Source organism: Balaenoptera physalus (genome assembly GCF_965194825.1).
Source record: "Balaenoptera physalus genome assembly, chromosome: 5".
Taxonomy (NCBI): domain Eukaryota; kingdom Metazoa; phylum Chordata; class Mammalia; order Artiodactyla; family Balaenopteridae; genus Balaenoptera; species Balaenoptera physalus.
The window spans coordinates 128,257,402-128,282,720 of NC_138884.1; the positions used below are offsets into that span (position 1 = coordinate 128,257,402).

General features: G+C 42.0%; 1 protein-coding gene and 1 pseudogene across 3 annotated transcripts in view; both read right to left on the reverse strand.

The window, feature by feature from the left end:
- The window catches only part of PRSS12 (serine protease 12), a 72,354-nt gene extending 56,039 nt beyond the window's left edge, over nt 1–16,315 (reverse strand). Inside the window, exon 1 of one of the 2 annotated variants that reach the window (XM_082462816.1) lies at nt 15,622–16,201. In XM_082462816.1, coding sequence (XP_082318942.1) covers nt 15,622–16,111 — 490 coding nt within the window. In that variant the 5' untranslated portion in view covers nt 16,112–16,201. Of the gene's footprint in view, nt 1–15,621 lie in introns of both variants that reach the window. The other variant, XM_082462817.1, reaches the window with a different exon arrangement.
- Nucleotides 14–2,240, reverse strand: LOC309661324 (ADP-ribosylation factor-like protein 6-interacting protein 1 pseudogene; annotated as a pseudogene). Its single transcript has one exon. The product of its transcript is annotated as an ADP-ribosylation factor-like protein 6-interacting protein 1 pseudogene (transcript).
- Nucleotides 16,316–25,319: the final 9,004 nt, after the last annotated feature.

Here is a 25,319-nt window from a genome sequence, read left to right on the forward strand (position 1 = left end):
CAAATAATCATTTGAACATACTGAACATACTGATAACATGATTTTTCCACTGAAGTGGTGAGAGATCTAGTCTCTCACTGTTCACAGTATGTGCTTCTTTTTTTTTTTTTTTTTTTTTTTTTTTGGGCTTCCAGCTTTTTTATTTTTCCCCTTTTACACAAAACAAAGTAGAAGAAATAATACAGGATTAAAACTGCAAAAGTAGTTAATTGGTAGAACACACATACACGCAAAAATCTAGGAAGACAAGCTTATTTACAATGAGGAAACACATGTAAATTACGGGAGTTTGTATACAAAACGTTAAAAAAGAAAAGTCAAACATATGCTACATGGGTGCCACTGTTTACAGCAATATTGAAGGGGAGAAAACAACACTTATTTAGGAACAGATATACCACAAGGTCCAGGTTTTACAGCATCAGTGCAATAAATTCACAAAACTATATTACAGCTAGTTAATCAGTTTAAGAATTGTTCCCAAATATGTCACATTTCCAGCCCTCAGAGGTTCATTCCTACAGATTTCAACTACTCCATCTATGGGGACCAAAAACAGCCAGTGTTACCATAAAATGAGAATCTTGAGGCTTACCTTTAAAGGCTTATTCTGGTCTTGAAAAACTAGTAGGATTTTCTACTGAAATGAATCTTGACTAAACACAGGATGAGTTTTGTTCTTTATTGGCTGGTCTTGGAGTGAAGGTCATAGACATGACTCTTAACCTATTCTGTACTTTAGTTTCAGTGAGCTGAAAATCTGAAATTAAAAGTATGCTAAAAATCCTAAATACCATCTTGCGTAAGCCTGCTACTAAAAAGCCCTTAAGGATGTACTAACTTCAAGTTTAAGTGCACGGGAACAAGAGTTCTAAGCCTGTCAGATTCCCCATTTGGGAGGAAGGATCAATGTTTCCAACAAATTGCTAAATTCTGCACAAGGGAGAAGCCAACACATACTAGGCCATGGAATTAGTTTCATTTTATTCCACGAGGATTCTTCTCCCACGGTATCAAGACAGAATGAGGAATGCATCTTAATTGGTCTCTTCATCAGAAGTGGTAAACTTGGTTTGTATATTCATGAAGCCAGACAGTTGTTTAAGCAGAGTGTGGAAGCAGACAGTGGAACCAGCTTCCTGTACTCACAGACCACGATCTTGTATCCAGCTAAAGCTACGATCAACTTGAACAATTCTCCCAAGCCACTGTTAACTGTACTAAAGGATGAAGTTCACCACTATATTATTTTAAAAGTAAGAGTTCAATTAACCCTGGGTGAGAAAAACCAAGACAAGTGGTAATGATGAATGAGTTGTCCATATAAGGCCAGCTGATGACAACACACCCTTGAAGACACTGGGCATAAAGCCTTACTTGGCAATTCGGAGTTTCTACTAACTAAGGGCAGAATGAGGGACAGCAAAGAGCTACATCTGTAACATTTTAGCATCCAGACAGCATAACAGACACTGTCCCCAAGGACAATGTATACGCCATTAATCACACTGAATAAAGCAGATGTATTATTCATTTTTCTTTTCTTTTTGTTTGAGAAGCTTGTTTATCTCTCTTTTGGCCATTCCAATGTACTTCGAGATGATTCCATGTTGGTTTAGTCCAGGAAGCAAGAGTAAGAAAGTCACTATCAGGTAGGTGAGAAGGAGGTTGTGGACTTGCTGTCCTACCCAAGCAACCGCAGCAAGAGAAATGATCATGGTCATGAAGTACATTTTAGGCTTTTCTTCCTTTAGCGTAAAGAGGCGTTTCCACCAGCCCACAGCTCTGCGTCGAGTTTTTACTAGATTGCTGCAAATTTCATGGAATCTCTGCTGTTGCTCAGTGGTCCATTTATTGGAGCCCAAAATTCTAGGCGCTAGAATGGGAACAAGGTAGTCAGCCAAGCACAAAAACATAACACAACAGGAAACACCTGACAGAATGGCTGGATCTAGATAGTAGATAGTCAGAAACACCAAAGAAACCACACCCATGATGGCAGGTGGAAACCAGCCTCTTTCCCATCGGAGGACTTTATCTGCCATCAGCATCACTTCTCCCCATCCTTGCAGCTGCTCTTCCAGACTTGCAGTCTCTGCAGCCAGCAGGTTGGCGCTGCGATTATCTCCTTCCGCCATTGTTCCCGAGGTGCCCCCTCAGCGAGCGCAAGACGCCCCCAAAACCCTGCCTTCCTCAGAGGCACTCATGACAACCCTAGCCTGCTTCTTTCTTTAAATGAGGATTTAGCAGGCTCTTTTTTTTTTTTTTTGGTAATTAACATCCTGATGTCAATGCTAATGATACTTTCTTTTATCTAGGCAAAGTCCAATTATGATTTTCAAAGGGAAAAACTGGAAGACTATGACTAATGGCTGATAATTGCATCCCAAGTATTAGATTACATTACATAGTAAGTTCTTATCATTTAGGGATCACTTCCCATCTTCACATGAGGTCATAGATTAAAAAAAAACAGAGAAACTAAATTCAATGTTCTGTTTATAAATTACCTGTTATTGGCTGTTATATCTTCCTTCTATCTGATTTGTTCTTCCACTAAAGAAGAATAAAATGCTTTTCCCCTTTTAGCCTCCAGCACTAGTCGTGACAAGTCTAGAGCTTATGTCTATAAGTTCAGAAAGATGTTAAGTGTTGAAAACATTGCCTAATGTTAGTCTTAGGGAAACTGCCGCTAGGTAGAGTAGTTTGGTGTAACTGAATGAATGGCCCTGGAACTTCACTTCCCCTTACATACCATCCCACTCAGCTGCTCCACAGTCCACCATTTGAGTCATTCTTCTCAGTCTTAAAAGAGTCAAAATTTAAATTCCAGCACCCCTGGGGAAAATAATATGTTAAGTCTTATCCCTTAAGTGTGGATCAAAGTGGTTACTAGACTTATCGTGGTGATCATTTCAAAACGTATGCAACTATCCAATCACTATGCTGTACATCTGAAACTAACATATCATACATCAAATATATTTCAGTGTTTTTAAAGAAGTGTGGATCAAAGGCCTACATTTCTCTTCTCATTGGCATTGGTTTTCAGAGTGGGTACGGACGGGCAGCAATTGGGACACTTGCAGAGATAGAATCAAACTCAGACAACTTAAAAATTTCATAAAATTCTGTGAAAAGTTGCTTAGGATGGCCTTTATTTCATAGGTAAAGAAATTAAGAAATTAAATTCTACCAAAATTTTCTGGCATGTTTTGCATATTTCAAAGTCATTATGTATGGCTTTAGAATGATTTTCCGAAAACATCAGATTCACAAATCATCCATACATTTCATTTGCACCAGCCTAGTCATCTACCATTATTACTTTCCACATAGTCATCCTTAAAAAATGTAACTATTGGGCTTCCCTGGTGGCGCAGTGGTTGAGAATTCGCCTGCCAATGCAGGGGACACGGGTTCGAGCCCTGGTCCCGGAAGATCCCACATGCCGCGGAGCGGCTGGGCCCGTGAGCCACAATTGCTGAGCCTGCACGTCTGGAGCCTGTGCTCCGCAATAGAAGAGGCCGCGATAGTGAGAGGCCCGCGCACCGCGATGAAGAGTGGCCCCCGCTTGTCACAACTGGAGAAAGCCCTCGCACAGAAACGAAGACCCAACACAGCCATAAAAAAAAAAAATGTAACTATTTAAGAGAAACATATCCTATTTCTCATGACAAATACAAAGTGTCAATTAATTCAAACAAAAGGCAATAATAAATGGAGGCAAACACTGCACTGCCAGATCCTGATTATTCGGGAGGGAACATGGGCGTGGGTCATTCATGTGGCAGATAATCTAAAAATCATTCATCTATTCTAAACTTCTTTAATTCAACCAAGCAAGAGGAAGCCCTAACTAGCTCGGGGAAAACTGTGAACTGCAGAATATTTTTAAAGAAATATGTCTGAAGAGTTTAACGAACTTTAATGATTTTTTTAATCACAAAATGTCTTCTATAGAGACCCACATAATATTATGCACAGTACAAATGCCAGCAGTTTATTTCAAAGAATTCATTTGTTCACGTGAAACAAATGTTTATTTGAAATGATATTTAATCTATTATCTGTTTATTAATTCCCCACCACCACCACCAAATTATTCATGTGAAAGCGGTGGAAGAAATTTCTAGTCATGAAAACATACTGGAACTCTACTTATGCATGTTAAGCAATCATAATAAAATGTAAAATATTGCCTAAATCACTAAAAAACTATCAAGAAGAAATGATGCATGCATATCATCTAAATGATTAAGGCATCTACAAATGAGAAGGCGAAGACTCTGCATAAAGTATAATTGTTACCATAACATCATTATAATGAAAATGATAACACTGGAAATAATTTCCAGGCCAACTATCAGTTCCACCATCATTTCTCAGATGCTCCCAACATGCTGTGAAAGCCTGGATTCATTTAGCTGCATCTGCTATATGGCAAGAAAGGTGGAGTGCTCATCCAATTTTCCTTTAACAAATGAAGACAAATATTTGCAATTCTGGAAAGGCAATTTGCGTGTCAATGACTAATTAATCCTCTATCAGAATCCATTCCCAACACCAACATCCTCAAGGCACACACCTTCCTAGCAGCGCCGCTCCACACAGTTTATCCTTTCCTTAAGGCCATAAAAATTTCCAAAATATTCTGAGTAATCATCTACCTTGAACTCAAAGTGAGTATTTATTACTGGTATGTAATTCTGTGAAGTTCACAATTCTAATAATTTTTTGAAAGGGCTTTTTAAAAAAAAATTGGCTTAATAATATGCCTAAAATAATAAAAGCATGAACACACAATTCACACTACGCACATTTAAGACAGGCAGTAGTTTTTGTTTGGTTTTGGTTTTACTTTGTTCTTTCTTCATTGATTCTCTTAGAATGGTTGAGATGGTTGAACTGTAATTCATTTCCCTTCATTTATGGATGTGTAAGCTATGGACCCAATCAACTGAGCAGTTGCAGAGCCATGACCTCCTAGATTCCCACCCTTGCTATGGTCCCCTTGTCTCTCAATCTGAGCAAAGACCCTGTGATGTAATAAGCACCTTTCAATACCTCAGCTACCACTTTATGCATTCTGACATGTTGGTTTTCACCATTCTATTTGAAGTATTACAACTAATCTACCAAACATTACATGGGGATAAACTAGCCAGGCAGAAGCATAAGACAGCCTGAAGAGTTTCTCTACACTGCACAACAGGAGAGAAGTAGCTTTCTGGTGATCTACATCTGAGGCTGATCCTCCAGTGGAGGCTGATTTGTCCCATCGGCTGTACAAATTTGTAGCAGAACTATACATTTGCACAAATTTATAGGTGCACAATTACAAGAGGAAATACCCTTAGCTCAATGGAAAAAAAAAAAAGAGAGAGAGAGAGAGGATGAAACAATAAAGCAATCCACAAAGCTCATAGCCTGGTAAACTCATTTCTATTGCTACCTTACTAATAATAAAGTTCTTCGGATAAATTCTAGACCAATTCTTTGGCGATATTGCTCCACTGTCACAGTCTCTTATTATCAAAATTTGATCTGTCCGTCCTCCTTCGCTCACACTCTCCTACTCCAGCCCAGTGCTTTGCGATGTTCCTCATAGTCTCTGCTAATGCCTCTGGGCCGCACCCCAGTGAATCCAGGGCTGCACAGTCTTAAAGTCTCTCATGTGCCAATCTGATGAAAAATATTCTATTCTAAGTATTCCTATTTTTAAAATGTGGTAATAACAATAATTTAAAAGTTGAAGTCTCAAACAGAGGTTTTAGGTCAACTATAATAAGCATTGCAAATTTATAGACTAAACCAGTAACAGAAGAAAGTCTGGAACCATGAAGCTATGCATGATGGCACGTCATGGAGAGGAGCCCCAGAGTTCATGAAATGAATTGTTGCAAAAAACAACAACGACAACAACAAAAACCAGTCAGCTGTACCAGTCTGCTGCCATTACAGCTACCTAAAGGCAAAACGTGCCAGTGCACAACGATGGTAAGAATTCTACTACCTTAATTCCCTGCCAAAAATGTTGAGCTTACTGTCATTTTAGTTTACTATTATTTTTCTTCTATGTAAATGTATCTCCAGTTTTACAAAGGAAAAGGAACATAAAAGATTTTTGTTACAGAAATTTGCTTTGTGGACAACGTTGCTAAAAAACAGGAATTCCCAAAACAAAGAGACATTCCAAGGGGTTCTCTTTAACCATGTTATCAGCCTCTCTCGATACAAGGTAATCTAGAGAAGGACAGCTAACTAGATTAAAATTGTCTTCACAAGTCTCATTGGTTTTATAGTTTTTAAGGCTATTGTGATGGGCTGAATACTATTCCCCCAAAAGATGTGGAAGTACTGACTTCCAGTGCCTATGAATACTCGTGACTTTATTTGGAAATAGGGTCTTTGCAGATGATCAAGATAAGATGAGATCATTAGGGAGGGCTCTAATCCAACATGACTATATTCTCATAAAAAGTAGAAATCTGGACAGAGCCACATATAGGGAGAACGCCACCTGAAGGTTGCAGCTAAGTTCCACAAGCCAAGGAACTATCAGAAGCTAGGAGACAGCCCTGGAACAGATCCTTCCCTAGTGCCTTGAGAGGAAGCATGGCTCTGCTGACACTGATCTTGGACTTCTAGTCTCCAGAACTGGGAAATAATAAGTTTCTTTGTTTAAGCCACTCAGTTTGTGGTACTCATTACAGCAGCCCTAGCAAACTAATAGAGCCATTATGGTATTACCCCTCCTTGGACAGCTGGCAAAACCTCCCTTCTCATACTCCATACTTCAAGGAGGCCTAACAGAAATATTAGGAAAGGAACCAAATAGGTCAGCTATCTTTGTTCTCTAAATCCAGTTCATTCCAAAATAAACCAAATGAAAAGACATGCCTATCTAGTTAACTCCTTAAAATATATTTATAGAATAGCACTCACTTGAAGACAAAGAAAAACAGCAAAAACAAAGATCCATCCCAGTAGTGTTTTCTGAATAGAATTAATAATAAATATTTTTAAAATCTTTTAAAGTCACAGTTTGATAAATGAGTAAAAGAAAATTAATGTTATCCCACAGATCCTTTCTCATCTATTACTGAACTTCAGAGAGGCACAAAATAATTAATTTTAGTCATTTCTATTGTTCTGGTGGAATCAGAAAGAATCCATGCCGGTGACATCAAGCTATTGTTCAGATCCTTGACAAAAAGTATACTTGAAGCTGAAAATGATGCAGAAATTTCAGTTTATGAACTATTTAAAAGAATAGAAAAAAGCCCATTACATGTTGGACAATTTAGTACACATATTTGACAATGAAACAATCTTTTGTCTTATACCAAAGGCAACACTGGAAAAATATACTAAATGATCATTTCCTATCTTAATTATAAAATACCGACAAAAAATCACACTCCCTAGAAACAACTGAATTGGGCAGCAGTTAGCTGAATTTTTCAAGTACAGTAGGGGAGGTTACGTTAATTTTTATGTTTCTTTTTTCCTACACCTTATTTGATGGTACTGAGGTATTCTATTTTGTGTATGATTACATTTACCCATAACTGAAACCAGTTTAGCATTGCAAAATAGATTTTATTCAAATCATGCCATGTCAAAATGAAATCAAATCATCTTTTAACGTACGAAGCATTCCCCTGAACTATTACCCAACTGAACTATATTTGCCTCCATTAGTTCACATCTATAATTCATATTAATTGTTCATTTATTATTCATGTAGATACCTTTAGTACTGAGAAAAAATAGGAACTGGTCTGGTTCAAAATGAGAGCATATCCTCTGTAAGCAATTCTACCCATTTACAGTGGGCTTATTAGAAATTTATAAATCTTATAGATTATTTGTGGGTTTAAAACATTATATAATATTATATAAAAGAAGACTCTATGCAAGGTTAAGTTATGGTACACTAACAATACATGCATTTAAATAACTGGAGCAGAAAATTCCACAAATTGTTTGTCTCTGAACTATCCACACATAAACACATGGTAAGGGTATTACCATTTTATTGTACAACTCTGAATGATGAAATTAAACTACACTTAACAGTAATCGTTGCTGTCTCCCAAAGCACATATCACAGGAAGGGTAATAAAAATGCTTAGTACTCTCCTGACATCTCAACCAGAGAGTGGCCATCCTCAACTAGAGGACACAGGTGATTTCTTATTCATCTTTGTAAATTCTGCCCCTAGTGTGAACTGTTTAATGAAATCTACTCTTGCCTTTCTACAAGAATCAGCATTTCTCAGTCTTTGTGTCTCTCTGGTGATCCTAATAAAAAGTATGAAGCTGAATGTGCATACATGGCTTCTGGGGGCAAATCTCATTACTTTAGTGTTTTGCAAACAATAAAATTTTTATTAATATTGTGCTAATTTTCAGGAAGAGGAAGAAGAGGTGAGAGGAGGTGACTGCTCTGGAAAAGTTAGATGCAAAGGAGGCAAAAATCAACATTTCCTGATTTTCTAACAACAGCATGTCAACCATGTAGAAGGCAGTCTACAACAATTGTTCATATAGCGCACAACTAAACTCTCGTCTGCTATGCAGACTAAAGTGACTAAAGTGACAGGCTTCAGAGGATTTCTTTCTTTACAGGTTAATTCAAGGGGGAAAAAGTTTAAAAATTAGAACTAAACACTGTTTACCTAACAACTGAACCAAACTTCCATATTCTTAACACTGGAATTATTCATTGCAGACATAAATTGCTAGAGCTGCAAATAGCATCTTAAAACAAGTAAATATGCTCTACCAATTAAATCAATGTCTAAATGTTATTCATCTACATACGGCGAAAAAAATGCGTGAAGCGTTTCATAGTGTAATTTTTTACATTACTTATAACTATTTTCTAATTGCATTAAGCTTCCCCAATGCATGTTTTCCCCGCTATCCAAAAGTAGAATTTTCCTGTGAAACCTTTTGTAAGCCAAAATGGCATAAAGCCAAGAAGCAACTAACCTTAGGACATATCTTGCTAAGAGATGCACAAAATAAATTGAGAAAAAGCACAGATGCTCACAGACACAGCTCAAAGCCTGGCAGCAGCCTGACGCTGAGATACTGAGCGTAGTTCCTGGAGAAGGAGCTTAGGGGCGCCACTCTCACTGCTCTGGGTGTGCGCTGCCTCTGTAATGGCTCACTGCAAAACAAACACTGAACGCTCTTTTCAATTTTCACCTTTCACCTTTTGCTCTTTCATAAGAGCAAAAATTCTCTTTGGATTTCTTTTCTAGCAGAAACAGGTACTAATGTAGGTCTTCTGTAAAAATGAAGTGCATAAAGCAAACTTTCACGAAGCGGGGGATACCTGTAGAAGGACTGTATGGTCAGGCCCCCCAAGACGGCAGTTCTCGGGCTCTCTGTACATCCCCGGCTCAACCAGCCCCTGCTTCACCTACACCCTACTCACGTGACTGACCTTCCCTCTTCATCATAGAGCCTAACAGTAAACGCCTACACACTTGCCCCAGCTCCAGCTAGAGACTGTTTTAATTTTTAGATCAGAACATCTCCACTATGATAGCTTATCAAAGGGGTGGTGAGGGGCTGTGCTCCCCTGCTGGTTTCCCTGGTAACCAATGAGCCAATCTGATGTCAGTTCCCTCTGTAACCGGTAACCTCCCTCTCTACCCCCTCATCCCCCGCCCTCACCCCTACTCCTCCCACCCCCCAGCCCCCTATACACACACACACACACACACACACACACACACAACACACACACATACACACACACACCCCCATAGCAAAGACTGCTGCCATGTCCTGCCCACCCCCTGCTGCACATGGTGGGATGTTGCTCCAGGACCTTACTTCAGAGATGGTAAGATTCCCCCATCCATTAAACCATTGACGTCTCTGTCGCTGACTCTGGGCTCTTTCTTCGGTCAGGAGGCTGGGCAAGTACTGGGCTTGCAGGCCTGAGGGGTGCAGCCCAACAAGGACAAACCTCAACCACACTTCTTGGCAGACTCTGTTGGTTCTCCTCAATAACTATCTGCTTTCTCCCTGCCAGTATTGTCCCCATGTGTTCAGAGGTCAATCCTGACTAATCTAGGCAAGCATGGTAATTGCATTTTCCTTCCCAGATAGTGCCAGGAAGGTCTGGCCAATGAAATACGGGAGGAAATCTGTGGGGGAATTCTGGGAAGGCCTCCTTGCATTTTCAATGGGACATACATGAAGAGGGGGCTCTATCTTTCTTCTTCAAGTTGTTCTATCTCAATATGAAATCTGGAATAACCATTAGCCTAAGGATAAAAGCCACACTTTGAAAATAAAGGAATCAAGAGTAGCAGAGAAATAGAGCTGTACCATGTTGGAGCCTGACTTCTTGTAATATGAACAACAAATCTTATTTCTTCAGTCATTTTGAATTGGGTTTTCTATTCTTTACCACCAAAACCACCGTAACTGATCCAAGCCACACTCATACCCAAGTTCGTAATTATCATCTGTTTCCTCTTCCAAACTTTTCACAGCCATCCTTGTTTTCAGTTAGTCATAATGTATATAAATTTTGTATCCATATTTTCCCGTTAACATTATTGTGAGCATTTTTCATTTTTTATAGACAATCTTTGTGATTATCACTTTAGGAGCTGCAGAGTATCCATCGAATAAAGAGATCTCTGGGTAATACCTTATTATTTGATATTTAGGTTTGCCTTCACAGTTATAAACCAAATTACTTTTGCAAAGGTTACCTTCACACACACACACACACACACACACACACACACACACACACCCCAAGGACTGCATATATATGCAGAGAGAGAGAGTATTTGTGAGTCCAGGAAAATCACTCATAAAAGGCAGTAGTAAGTGGTTATCTAATTTTCTTCTTAAAAAAAAAATTCACACTAGTAAAAAGTCAGATAATGCCCCAAATCAAAGTATTTTATATCTGCCTTAGCCTGAAAAGCAGAGTGAGCTCAATATTTAAAATCCAGCCAGGAAATGTATCAAATCTGTTATTGCTAATAAATGTTTTTCAGCACCTGCTACGTAGAATCAAGATGCAGCATTAAAAAAGTTTTAAAAGGGACCGCTTTCTACCAACTTTTTAAATTAACCTTCACTTCAAACACCAGATGGACTTCAAAGAGTACAGCCTGTATCATCCCACAAATCCGCTATCTCTATCTGAATCAGGAGACTTGGGTGAACTAATCTGCATGACATGACAAAAACTCAGATCTATGAATCACTCTTTCTGGTAAAACTGAAACCATTCAACTCAGATTGGGACTTGAACCCACATGCTGGGACTCAAACCCGGCCAAAACCCAGATTGGGACTTGAACCCATGGTCTTTTAATTGAGATCACACACCTGGTCTCAGGACTTATTGAAGCTCAGGTTCTTGACGTCTAGTCGCAGAAAGAATTCAGTGAGAGACAAAGTAATAGATAAGAAGTGGATTTATTTAGAGAGAAACACATTCCACAGATAGAGTGTGGGCCATCTCAGAAGGTGAGAGGCCCTGAAATATGGTGTGGTTAGTTTTTATGGGCTGGGTAATTTCATAGGCTAATGAGTGGGAGGATGGGATTTCCAGGAATTGGGCCACTGCCCACTTTTTGATCTTTGATCAGCCTCAGAACTGCCAAGGCACTGGTGGGTGTATCATTTAGCATGCTAATATATTACAGTGAGCATATAATGAGGCTCAAGGTCCACTGGAAGTGAAATCTTCCGCCATCTTGGACCTAGTTGTTTCTACCCAGTTTTCGTCATGTCCTATGGCTACGTCATTCTTTTAAAGGTTGTGCCCTGCCCCTTCCCTCCTGTTTCAAAATCTCAATCATTAGAGCATTATCGTTTATTATACCTATTTTACCCATCAGTCATCAGTCACCTATGGTTGAGTTCCACTTGGCTGCTTGTAACAAAGAGGAGCTCCTAGCACAGTGCAAGCAAGTTGCCCCACCTGCCACACCAACTGGAGACTGGAAAAGGGATCCCTCTTTCTAGTCAGGAAGCTCCAAATTATTGCAAGGTATTGTTGGGGGGAATCAATTGCCTGTTAATTCTTCCTATAGAAATGTGAAAATAATCTGGCTCACATTCAGTTAATAATCATATTCTGGTGAACTAAGTTGTTATTATCCCACACTGGTCAAACAAAACCATTTTCTAAAACCACACAAAAAGTTACCATAGGCCTGCCTCATGCTTGATCCTAAATCTAGCAGGATTAAGTCACAGAATGGTAGACTCAGCTGACATGATCACCCACCGCTACACAGCTTAGGTGGGTTCTGATGCCCTCCCATGGTTTTCCCTGACTGTGGCAAAGGGTCTTCAGCCTCCAAATCACCTTGACTGCTCATTAGAAATGCACATTCCTGAGCCGAATTCCTTAGCTTACTTAATCAGGGTCTCTGAAGGCTAGAGCCCAGGTATCTGCATTTGAATAAGCCCCCAGGGGCGTGATTCTAAGGTTCATTGTAAGAACTAACTCCCAGGACTGAGTCAGGGTGAATCCCCCAAATGATTCTTTATTACTAATTTGCAAGTTTCACACAACCCGGGCCCAGGCATCATCTTTCTTGTTCTCAGATATTTGAGCCACTGGAGTGTCCACGCCCGGCCCTGGCTAACCTGATATCCCCCTGCCACCCCTTCAACTTGGTTTCAACCAACTCTCCACCTCAGGGGCACCAACTTCCTCATTACTCTCGATGCAAACAGGTACATGACTCGGGCCTCCAGTTTATTTTTTAAAGGAGGGATTTCATTACAATAAATTTTCTTTCCTTTGGTCCTATTTTTTTTCTTTTTTTGGTTAAAAAAGAGAAAGAAAGAAAGAAATAAAAGAAAAAGAAAACCCTGGATATTCTCAAGTCAGAAGAGACTGGAAATCATGTACATTGGACCAAACATAATTTCCTTTCTCTTTCTTTTTAAACTAGTCTTTAAACTACAAGAATAGGATCATTAGACAGTACAGATATTTCTACATGTTTATATAATTAAAGAATAAAATGAGCTGTGGAGTGAAATGTGCACTATCTTATAATGTTGCTATAAGAATTAAATGAGGGACTTCCCTGGTTGTCCAGTGGGTAAGACTCTGTGCTCCCAATGCAGGGGGCCCGGGTTCGATTCCTGGTCGGGGAACTAGAAACCACGTGCATGCTACAACTAAGAAGCCCACATATCGCAACTAAAAAAAAAAAAGATGCCGCATGCCACAACGAAGATCCCGTGTGCCACAACCAAGACCCGGCGCAGCCAAATAAATAAATAAATAGTTAACAAAAAAAAAAAAAGAATTAAATGAGAAAACTAACATATAAAATGCTTAGCTCAGCATCCAACAAAGAGTGAATGCTCAATAAATCTTACCTGTTATTATCAGGCCAGGGTGTTTTGGTACATGCCCAGTGCTGGGAAAGTCCTTTGAATAAATCTGTTTCAAAGCTGCCTTCCTCCGGATAAGGAAACTAAAGCTCTGGGGGTTGATTCTTACTCAACACTACATAGCTACTGGCAGAGCCAAAGCAGACACCAGTGTTTTCTAAAGCACAATTCCATATTCTTTTCACCACTCCATGACAGCTTTGTTCACACTCTTAACTGAAATGTGGAACAAAAAAAGTCATAGGTTCAGAATATGCCAGTCATTTTGAAGGTATGAGTTACATCCAATCAGAATGTGAGGAGTAAGTGACAGAATGGGTTATCAAGACTAAGCCTGTGAGAGTAATTAAATTATTACATAGCCAGCAGATTGCTGTCCTGTTTTTTATCTTTTTCTTTTTTTGGGGGGGGGGCCGAGGGGGGCGGGGGGAGAATTTATCTCCCATATTGGGTGGTTTCTTTTGTTTCTCTTGTGTTCAACCACTTTACTCCAGGAAGTACACACACTATTACACAGTGTTCAGAGTTCTGTCTAGTGAGAATTGACTATGAACATAAAGGAATCACAAAGAGTGTGTTGCTGTTAGGTTTAAATTTCTTTTCAACACAAGAGGGTGGGGAGAATCAATGAACAAGCTACTCTCCTCATTTGGAATATAAAGTGAAAAGAATTATGTGTCAGAAAGAGAACAATAGATCTACTGTTTTAACTCTGAAATCCATTTATTTATGTATATGTATATACAATAAGAAATATGAAATATAATAATAGATGAAAAAACTGTCAGTGTTTGCTAAACATGAGATTTTACTACAAATAATCTCTTACAGTAAATAGTGAAACAATGCTAGGGCTCTCTGCTTGATATCACCTCAAATTTTTTACAGCCACATTGGCATTCTGTGAAACACAAGTATAGCGATGACTTCATTCTCTAGGATAAAGATTAATTGATCTTAACCTTCCTATCACTTTCCTTTAACTCAAAGCACTAATGCAATTGAAGGCACAGATAAATAAAAATTTCTGAAGGGAAAGAATGGCCCTGTGAAAGTTAACCTCCAAATTACCTCCAAAAGGTACAAAGTACAACATATCTCAGAATCACAATCAGTGAAACCGCTGCCCCACAGCTTGAATGGAGAGCTGCCCAAAAAAGAATTTTTAAAGAAAATCCAAACTTTGAAGGACATGTAAGGGTTTTTTTTCCACAACTATTAAAGAAACAAAAAAGCCCTAATGTTAAACAAAACACCACCTCAAAACAAACACTGTTCAAAGGCCGATTATTCACTTACATTAAATCTATTAATGTGATGCTTTTATTACCACAAAACCAAAACATCTTACCAACTTTATCTCTTTACCAACTGATCCCGATTTTCCACAGACAACATATACAGCTGAATACTGGCACTCTTGAAAACCGCACTTGACTCTATCAAGTTGCTTCTTCCCTAAGATAGTTACAATTCCGTTCTCTTTTCCCTTTCTTTTGCCTTCACTCACTGATGATATTTATCACACTGTGCCCCAGAACATGAACATCCTTTTGACAAGTCGTATTTTGGCCGGGAAATTTTGCCAAACTTTTTCAAATATATGTCAATGGTGGGAGTAAGGCAGAAGTTTTACCACGTTTTCCCAAATCGGGTCGGGGGGGTGGGGGGAAGGTTATTGATTGTCATATTAGATTTAATATTTCCCTTTCCAAAACAAGTGATTAGAAACTATCTCCTCCTTTGCTTTGCCTCTTCTACGTAAATATGGTAACATTCTGAAGGCAAGATGATCCAGAAAACACACATCCTCCCAACGCATGCGCGCGCACACACACACACACACACACACACACACACACACACACACACACACACACACACACACACACACACACACACACACACACACACACACACGGCAGAGACAAGACCTTATCCAGGAACCCAGAGCAGAGCACTTTCCAGAGAAACTATCACCCCAAATAACCTTCACACACGAAGCCCGCCTTGCTAATTCAAAGTCAAGGTACCAAGGTACTTGGATGGTAACTCAGTGGCAGCCCACCATCACACTGAGCGAGGCAAACCCGCAATCCCACCCCCTCTCACTCTCTAGCTAGGAGAGGAACACCTAATGCCCTCGCCTAGCTAGGGTGGCTCCCCGCCAGTCCGGGTCGCCGCCGCTGCCCCGAGGCCACTCACCGTGTCTGCAGTCGCAGTAGCCCCAGTCCACCTTGCCGTGGGCGTTCCCATAGAAACACCAGGGTCTACCCGCGCCGTCGGGGCTCCGGCAAAAGTTGTGGGGCTGCCCTCGCAGTGGAGCCCAGCCCGCCGGGGGCGACCGCTCGAGGAACGGTGGCACCTCTGCCCAGCGCAGACAAGAGGCGCCGAAGTCCGTCACGTTGACCCAGGGCTCGCCGGCGGGGCAGTCCCCGGCGCGCGGCCCGGGCGTGTGCCGGGCGTGGAGGGCGTGCAGGCGCGGGGCCCGGAGCGCCGCCGGGGGGCGCGGGACGCGCGGCACAGGCGTCCTCTGTGGACGCTGCTGGGTAGGAAGGTAATAAGGGTACTGGGGACCCGGAGGGGGCGAATGGCGATGGCGGTGGTGGAGGGGATAACTGAGGACCTGATCAAAGCTGACCACTCCGGGGAGCGCCCCGAAAATCAGAGCCACCGCGAAGCGGGCGAGCGTCATGGTGCCAGAGCAGCGGCGTTTGCTCCATACTCCCCCTGCTCCGCGGGTTCTGAAGGGTAGGCGAGGAGGGGGCGAGGGCGGGGCTGCGCGTCCCTGGAATCCCCTACTCGAGCCCCCTCCCGTCCCCCGCGCGCGGGCCGCCTTCCCCTCCCCACCTCGCCTCCCGCCGCGGAGCCCCGGCCGTGCCTCTGCTCCTGCGCCTCGGGAGCGATCGCGGGCGGGGAAATCTTGCGCTCCGCGGAGCCCCGCCTGGTGGAGAGGACCCGCCAAGAGAAGACGCGGACCCGGCGGACAGTGGCGGGGCCGGAGCCCCAGGTAGCCTGCAGTGACACGGCCCCGGGAACTCTGCCCCCTGGCTGCCGGCACGGGGCGCGCAGTCTCGCCCCGGAGCCGGACCTCCGCGCGGCCGCTGCCTGGCTCCCGGCTGTCAGCCCGCCCGGCCGGGTCGGACTAGCTGCTGGCACCGCTGCGGCCTCAGTGTGCCCGAGCCAAGCCCGAGGGTGCCAACGAGGGGGACGGTCTTGGCCGCTCCTTGCCAGCAGGCGACACCACTATAGTCTCGCGTCTGGCGGCTGCCAAGCCTGCCACCAGCCCCTGCAGCCATCTCTCCTCCACCCCCTTGCCGCGCCTCGTTTCCTCTATTCTGAAATCTTTGAAAGTGTGGTTGGGTTTAGTTGCAACTCTCCCTTGATAAGTCCCGGGGTGAAAGTTATCAAAGCCTACTTGGCATGCTGAAGCCATTTTCCAGAGCTGTGAGCTCAAGGACAAGACCACGTTCCGTTCCGCTTTATATCCCAGTGCTTAACATCGTGTCCAACACTTATTAGGCTCCAGTAAACATTTGCTGAAATTAAATTCCTGAACCGACCCAGGGAAGGCAGCTTGAGCCTTTCTACTTCCTGCCACCCACTTTCCACCCGGTGCCCTGAACAACACCAGTTGTTTGGTTATTATTGGGATTCCGTGAGGCCCTCTTAATACCAAAGTTCCTTTCTAACCAGAGAAGACTTCATCCGTCCGGGTCTCCATCCTATCCAAAACGGCCATCCCTCTAACACCTGCCTCGTTTTTGCCCGGCAAGGGACTTGAGTTAAGCCTACTCTTTCGCCTCTCCAAAGTGGGCTCTGCCTGCCGGCAATTTTGTAGCTGTTAGCTCGACCTTAGCAAAGCCCTTTCCACAGCTCCCCCTGCTTCCCGCCGCCCAAAAAAAAAAAAAAAAAAGTTGGTTTAGAATTTTTAAAAAATCACTGGAGCTGGATGTTTTAGGATTTCCCCTTTCAGTTGTTCCTGACTATGCCACTGAAGTTAAACAAGAAAAAGGAAGGCCGTAAAGAAGGCAATATTTTACTTTCTGGCATAATCGTGTTTCAGTGTGGGGTAGAACTACTGTCCCATAGTATATACTGCACTCTGAAGAAAACTTGAGCATGACTTAAACGTTTATTGTTAAAACCTAGATTTCAGTTAGAAACTGAATTAATTTCCTTCCCCCAGTTCTAATAATAATCTTAGTTTAACCTTTTCGAATCATCTGTTTTCTTTTGTTTTTTAATTTTGTTCACTCCTATTAATGAAACATTTGATTTGACTTCAGAGAGAAGTGGGCAAGTGAATGATATTAGGAATCCAAGAATGTATTTATAAAATCTTTATTCAAGATGTTTTTACCCACTATTTCATTTTTTTTTTTTTTTAACTAATAGTTTTCTGACTCCAAAAGCATAGTTAAAACTGTACTTGGGGAAGAGAGTGAAGGTAAAATCCTTCTCTGGGGGAGGTTGATTTACTTATTTTAGTAGGGTCGACAGAGTTCACCAATCACAGATTCTTGATATAATAGGTGACAATTCTAAAAGGAGTCACCCTTTTCCTTCAGACCTGGCTCTCCACCTTCTGCCACTCACATCATGGCCCAGGGAAGGCTCATCTTGGGATTCTGGTTGGCTTGCTTAGACCCTCCTGCCCTCCCTTCCCTGCACGGCTCCTACACCCATGCCTTTCACACTTCCTGGGGGTCTGGAGGCAGATCCAATTCTGACACACCTGTGTACCTTGGAGAGAGGAAAATAATGAGAAAGAAGTAGAAGAGAAGATGGTTGGAACTGAGCTCCAAAGAGGAGGGACCCTGGTCTGGCCTCTCCTCCAGCTCCCTATACACCTAAGAGGAGCTGAAGATTTTCCAAGGTCTACTTAACATTTAACAGATTATAAAGCTGACACATACAAAGTGGAGTTACCCACAGAAAATTCCACATCTGGATTTAATCGCTTCAATTTTAGAGCATATCTTTCTGAGAATATAAAATAGCATGTCTGTAATTGGACTGTGAAGTCAGGGGCCTCACTTTGGGTTTTGTCCTCTACTTTACAGGCAGAGTATGACTTAAACAGACCTGCTCTTTATATATTACTCCCCTCCTCTGCTAATCTCTTCTTTCATTTCTCCTCGCTGCTACCAACATGCAGATGTTTAGGATTTCCAATTCTCCCTCCCTCCTCCATCACATCATGTGTGTTGGGGGAAGGGGGAGAAGTCCCCTCCTTCCGCCTCCATTAGGTGCCACCTAGCCACAACTCCCTCCTCAGACGCTCCTGACCCTCTATCACACACATCAAAGCCAAAGGAGAAGGGGAGGCAACTCAACTCCATTGTGTTACAACCGCAAGAACCCCACTGCCAGTTCCTTCTCTGCTTTCCAATCCCTTCAGCAGCAACAAAGGAGCAAGGAGAGGGAAAAGAAAGAAACAAGTGACATCTTGCAGGCATTTCCCATCATAACACTTAGAAAGCCCCACGAGGCCCCCCAATCTCTCTTGTCACCTCTGCAAACTCCAATTCCATCAAGCAACCTCGGAGACATGGGGCCCAAGAGTTCAACTCTCCCCAGCCTGTCAGCCTAAAACCTAAAACTGGAAGTGAAGAAGAGAGTCTCCCAGCCCATATCACAGCAGGGAGGAGGTGCAGCCTTGTGGGGTGGAGGTGGGGCACGAATACATGTGCATATCTGTACTTTCCTGTGGTGACTATGTTACATAAGAACATTTGATTTTATGGTGGTTTTGGGGGATCCTTTTACTTTACATACATGATGGGCTGAATAGTGTAGTTCGATTTAGAAATACAACCAATATATTGTACATTTTATTTTTACAGAGTTCCAGAACCAATACATCAAATAACTTTTGGAAAAGTTCCATGTACAATTTGGGTACTGCCGGTATTTGGAAAAGCTAAGAGCGTTCAGACATATGGCATAAAAGCAGTATTTACTTGGACAATTCCAAGTGCAAAAAAAAATTGTTAAGAGAACACTGAGCATTGCTCTATCACATAAAAGAAAAAATATATTAAATAATACCAATAATATAAGTCCCTGTCTAGGGACTGTGGGAAATTTAAAATTATAAGACATTATCAGGTCTTGGTGGCGGGGAATACAATAAAAGAACATATAGTATTTAGTTAAAAGTACAAGAAAATAAAAGAAAGATCCAGAAAATAAGAAATGAATTGCTAAATGAATGGTACAGTGATTTGGGCCAAGGGCCTCTGTTGGCAGGACGTCTCTGGCAGCAGAGGTAAAGTTTATACCTCTGCCTTGTATCAGCCACACTCTTCTTTGCCAGCCCTCCACCATGAAGATGTCTGAGGACCCACAATTGCGACAGCTGTTCTATATTTAACCATATACAACCATGTGTAAGGGCTGTTGACCTTACATACAGTGTCGAAGAGCAAAAGAAAAGTTCTGCTTGACTCATCGTATTCATAATGCTTCTAAGAGGCATTTTATCTCTATTTTTCTCATTTTTCAAAATGAAATTTTATAAAACTGAACACTTTTTTGTTTCCTTTTTTTTTTTTTTAATTAACTTATTTATTTTCGGCTGCATTGGGTCTTCGTTGCCGCGCGTGGGCTTTTCTTTAGTTGCGGCGAGCGGGGACTACTCTTAGTTGCGGTGCGTGGGCTTCTCATTGCAGTGGCTTATCTTTCTGCGGAGCACCGGCTTTAGGCACACAGGCTTCAGTAGTTGTGGCACGCAGGCTCAGTAGTTGTGGCTCACGGGCTCAGTAGTTGTAGCTCACGAGCTTAGTTGCTCCATGGCATGTGGGATCTTCCCAGACCAGGGCTTGAACCCGTTTTCCCCTACATTGGCAGGCGGACTCCTAACCACTGCGCCACCAGGGAAGCCCTCCATTTATTTTTAAAAACTCATCCAACAGTGTAATCCCTATATGGAAATTGATTCTACAGATTCATTTCCAGGCTTACCCAAATTATACATACTGTATATGATGAATATAGATGTAAATATATAGATAGCTCCCAAAAACAGAAAAGAAGAAAGGTTAATTTGGCCTTGAAATCAAACTGGTGCTCACGCTGGCTCTAGCTCCTATTCACTGTGGGATCTTAGGCGAGTTCCCTTAGTGCTCTAAGCCAAAGGCTCAACATCTGTGAAAAAGGGATGGCAATCCTGTTTGCAGGACAGATCTCTGGGAGGGGTAATTGAGATGATACATGTGAACTGTTGAACAGAGTACTCAGAAAGTGCCAACTGCAACATGGTCGATTTGCCTCAGTAACTGCCTTTGAACTCTTTTTTTTTTTTTTAATTTATTTATTTATTTATTTTTGGCTATGTTGGGTCTTCGTTGCTGCGCACAGGCTTTCTCTAGTTGCAGCGAGCGGGGGCCACTCATCGTTGCGGCGTGCAGTCTTCTCATTGCGGTGGCTTCTCTTGTTGCGGAGCACGGGCTCTAGGCACGCGGGCTTCAGTAGTTGCAGCACACAGGCTCAGTCGTTTTGGCTCGCGGGCTTAGTTGCGCCGCAGCATGTGGGATCTTTCCGGACCAGGACTTGAACCCACGTCGCCAGCATTGGCAGGCAGATTCTCAACCACTGCGCCACCAGGGAAGCCCTGCCTTTGAACCCCGCAAACTAAGTCACCCTGTGAAAGCCTGCCTCAGTGAAGCAGGAAATCCCCTCCCTATCATGCTTCTGCCTCTTGCCGCACCCCATTTAAGAAGGATGACAGACATGCGGCTGCCCCAGCTCTGCTCACTTGAGTACTAGTTCTCGCTGATGGGTTTTCTCTCTCCTCCTCTCAACAGGTTTGGTCCCTGAAAGCCAATGAACTACTAGCTATTTTGAGTTAAAACGCTTTTCGTGAGGAGTCTGCCTAAGGATAATGAGCGGTTTTCAAATCCCTCAGTTGCAGGTGGGCTGTGGCCACAGATGAAAAAAGTAAACAGATTGAAAGAAAAGCCTGGCTAGAACTGCTTGCCTGTGATCTGAGAAGCACAGAATCTTCATGTTGAAAAGGACTTAGAGCTCCAACTTTCTGTCAAATGCAGGAATCCTTTTCAGAACCTCCTGACAAGTGGACTTCCAAGTATTTCTTGAAAACTATGGGTGGAGGAAATTTCTACTTGGAAGCCAGCACACTCCACCTCTAGAAAATCCAAATTGTTAGGAAAATCTCCCCATCTACTAAGCCAGAAGTTGCCTCCAGGTGGAAACCTACTTTATCCAGCTGTGATTCTGGTTCTACTCTCCTACTGATTTGGTGTCAGAGTCTAGCAGACCTGGGTTCAAATCCCTGTTAAATTATTCATTAGCTTCTTGACCTCCAGGGGGCACTAAAGACTCCTTTCTCGGCCCCTTCTTTTCACCTTCAAGAAAGAGACGTCCTGAGACTTCCCTGGTGGCGCAGCGATTAAGACTCCACGCTCCCAGTACAGGGGGCCTGGGTTCGATCCCTGGTCAGGGAACTAGATCCCACATGGCGTTCCACAACCAAGAGTTTGCATGCCACAACTAAGGAGCTGGTAAACTGCAATGCGACCAAGTGCAACCAAATAAATAAATAAACATTAAAAAAAAAAAAAGAAAGAAAAGAAAGAGACGTCCCGATTGGGTTTGTGCAGATCCAAGAACAGCAATTGATTCACACTGCTAGACTCCCTTAATAGTATTATCATGGGAGATATAAATATAAGTCTGTATAAGCATAGACGATCAATGCCCTATTTTCCCTCCTTTTGCTTAGTGTTTTTTCTACTTCATCACTGGAATCTTAAGGACCATAAAGTTGAGATTTGGGCATAGGTTGAGGCAGAAAGGGAGGGAGAGAAGCTGTTTAGCTGTGTGGCCATTGGCCTACTACTAGGAAACTGCTTTGGGGTTTGGGATCAAAGCCTTCGCTAATTGTAAAAGTCCACATTTGCCTGGGCTTGCATCCTGTGCATAAACGCCCCCTGGGGAACTCATTGCCTGAGGATGGGGGGTGGGGGGTGGGGCCTGTGGGTGGAGGGGTGGAGATGGGATTTAGGAATCCTGGCTTCCTGTCATCCATCAGTCACTGTTAACCTCTTCTAAAATATAGTTTGCCTGTCTGTAATATGGAGATAATTCTATTTTACAAAGTTGTAAGAATTAGAAGCAGTATGTTAAGTGCTGGACAATGAGCAAATGACTATCATTTAAGCATGTGAAGACAGTTACCAGGATAAGTGTGGCAGTAAACTGCAGCTCATAGAATTAAAAACAGTACCTCAGATATTATTTGCCCATTGCAGATTTCAGTGGAAAAATAAAATGTCACCCTTCTTTCAAATACCACACTATGACTGCATTAACTTTTCCACAGCCACATAATTTCTGGCTCTTATACAACAAAGTTACCTAAACTCTTGTCAGTCTGACAAAATTCCCCATATCCTTTAAAGCCCTGTTCAAACTATGAAATCCTCCCTAACCAAATTCCGCTCTTGCAATATGTGTTAGCCTGGCATGCTGTACACACAGAATTTCTACAATCACAATCACATTGTTGCAGACTTGTCTTCATTATAAAATCCCCAATGGAAAGAATTATGCATTCCATAGTGATTGGCCCTTAAATGGCAGCCAATAGGCAGTGGAGAATTATTCAGCACTAAGAAGAATTACTCAGCATGAAAAGACATGGAGGGATCTTAAATGCATATCACCTAAGTGAAAGAAGCCAATCTGAAAAGACTGTATACTATATGATTTCAACTGTATGACATTCTGGAAAAGGCAAAACTACTGAGACAGTAAAAAGATCAGTGGTTGCCAGTGGTTGAGGTGTGGGAACAGGAAGGAACAGGCAGAGCACAGAGAATTTTTAGGACAGTAACAATACTTTGTATGATACTATAATGATGGATACATGTCCTTATACATTTGTCCAAACACATAGAATGTACGACACCAAGAGCAAACTGTAATGCAAACTATGGACTTTTGGTGATGATGATGTGTCAATGTAGGTTCATCAATTGTAGCAAATATAATCACTCTGGTGGGGTATGTTGATAATGGAGGAGGCTATGCATGAGTGGCACAGAGGATATACGGGAAATCTGTGTACCTTCCCCTCAATTTTGCTACAAATGTAAAACTGCTGTAAAAAGTTTAATTTTTTTAAAATGTCAGCCAATAAACAGTAAACAAGTGAGATCCTCAAATAAAATGCAAACAAGCTTTTAAAATTTTTTAATAATATGGTAGTGTAGTGTCTACAAGAGATGTCACAAACTAGCAGCCAGCAAGATTGACATGCCATCCAGATATATCAATATTTTGTTTGGTAGAGAATCATTTTAATAATTGAACTTTATGCATTATTTAAAATCAGTACTCATCCATAAAATTATGGACTATCCGCCTCCCTTGTGTATCTGTTAGAAAGCTTTTGGCTGCAAGTAAAAGACACTTCAAATCAAACTGGCTTAAAATCAGGTATTTTAAGGAATTATATGATCTCATACAATAGGAAGTACCAACCAATCCGGGTTGATTGCTTCAGTGCCTAACCATGTCTTTGAGGCGCCAGGCTCTGTATCTCTCTACTTGGTCATCTTAGGGTTGGCTTCATCTTCAGACTGCCAGCAAAGAACAGGACATTACATCTAGATAGAGTCCATGTTCAGAAGAAGAAAAGAGACTTGTTCTTTCTGTGCCTCTTTTTCAGGAGTGAAGTAATCTTTCCCAGAAGCTTCTGAGGAGATTTCCCCTCACACCTTATAGGCCATTATTGGGTCACATGCCTGTTCCTGAAACATTCACTGACTGGAAGATAGACTTACTGTGATTAGCTTGAACTAATTATCTGGGAGCTTGGGAAGAGATCAACCTATGTATACCTTGAACAATCAAAAGATCTGGCAACATTGCAACCCTAATTCCCACATGGCAACAAATGTCTATTGCTGTTTCCATCCTTAGACTTAGGGAACAGTCCTCAGTTCACCATGATCACTACCTGCCTGGACTTTTTGAGCATTTGAGTTTACTACACCTAGTTTATACTTTTTTATCTGGCAGGAGTTTTATGCTAAATTATGATATTTCATAGGTATTTCAGCCTATGGATTCTGGAGGCTAATGATGAATGGGTAATTATGTTAGTATCTATAGCGACATAAGTTTTTGTCCCACAACTTAGTGGCTTAAAACAACAAGCATTTATTATCTCACGGAGTTTCTGGGAGTCAGGAATCTGAGAGTGGCTAAGCTGGGTGGTTCTGACTCAAGGTGCCTTATGAAGTTGCAGTCCAAGTGGTGATGGGGCTGCAGGCATCTGAAGACCTGGGTGGGCTAAAGGATCTGCTTCCAAGCTCACTCATAGGTTGTTGGCTGGAGGCCTCAGTTCATCACCACATGGAATTCTCTATAAGGCCACTCACAGCATGGTATTGACTTCCCCTGGGGCCCAGTGATCCAAGAGAGCAAGAGAGTGACCAAAACAGAAATCACAAAGACTCTTATAACCTAATCTCAGAACTGACATACCATCACTTCTACCATATTCTATTGCTCAGTAAGTAAACTAACCCTGGTACAGTGCAGGACGGGTGTGAGTTCCAGGAGGTGGAGATCGCTGGGGGCCGTCTTTGAGGCTGGCTACCATAGTTACATTCTGCAAAATTGATCTGTTGACAGGGAATTTAAACAGATACTTATTTGTAGTGTGACTACATGAATTTTCCAAATGCTAAATATTTGGGGAGTGCATTGTCAATTAAACAATCACTTTACATGAAACATAGGGTCAGCTGTAAGTAAAGGTGTCTTAATTTCCCCAGAATTGCATCTCCCATGCTACATTATAAGCAGACTCAGTCTTGTTTTTTATGTTTGCAAGAGAAAAAAAAAAGATTGTTTCAATGAATCAG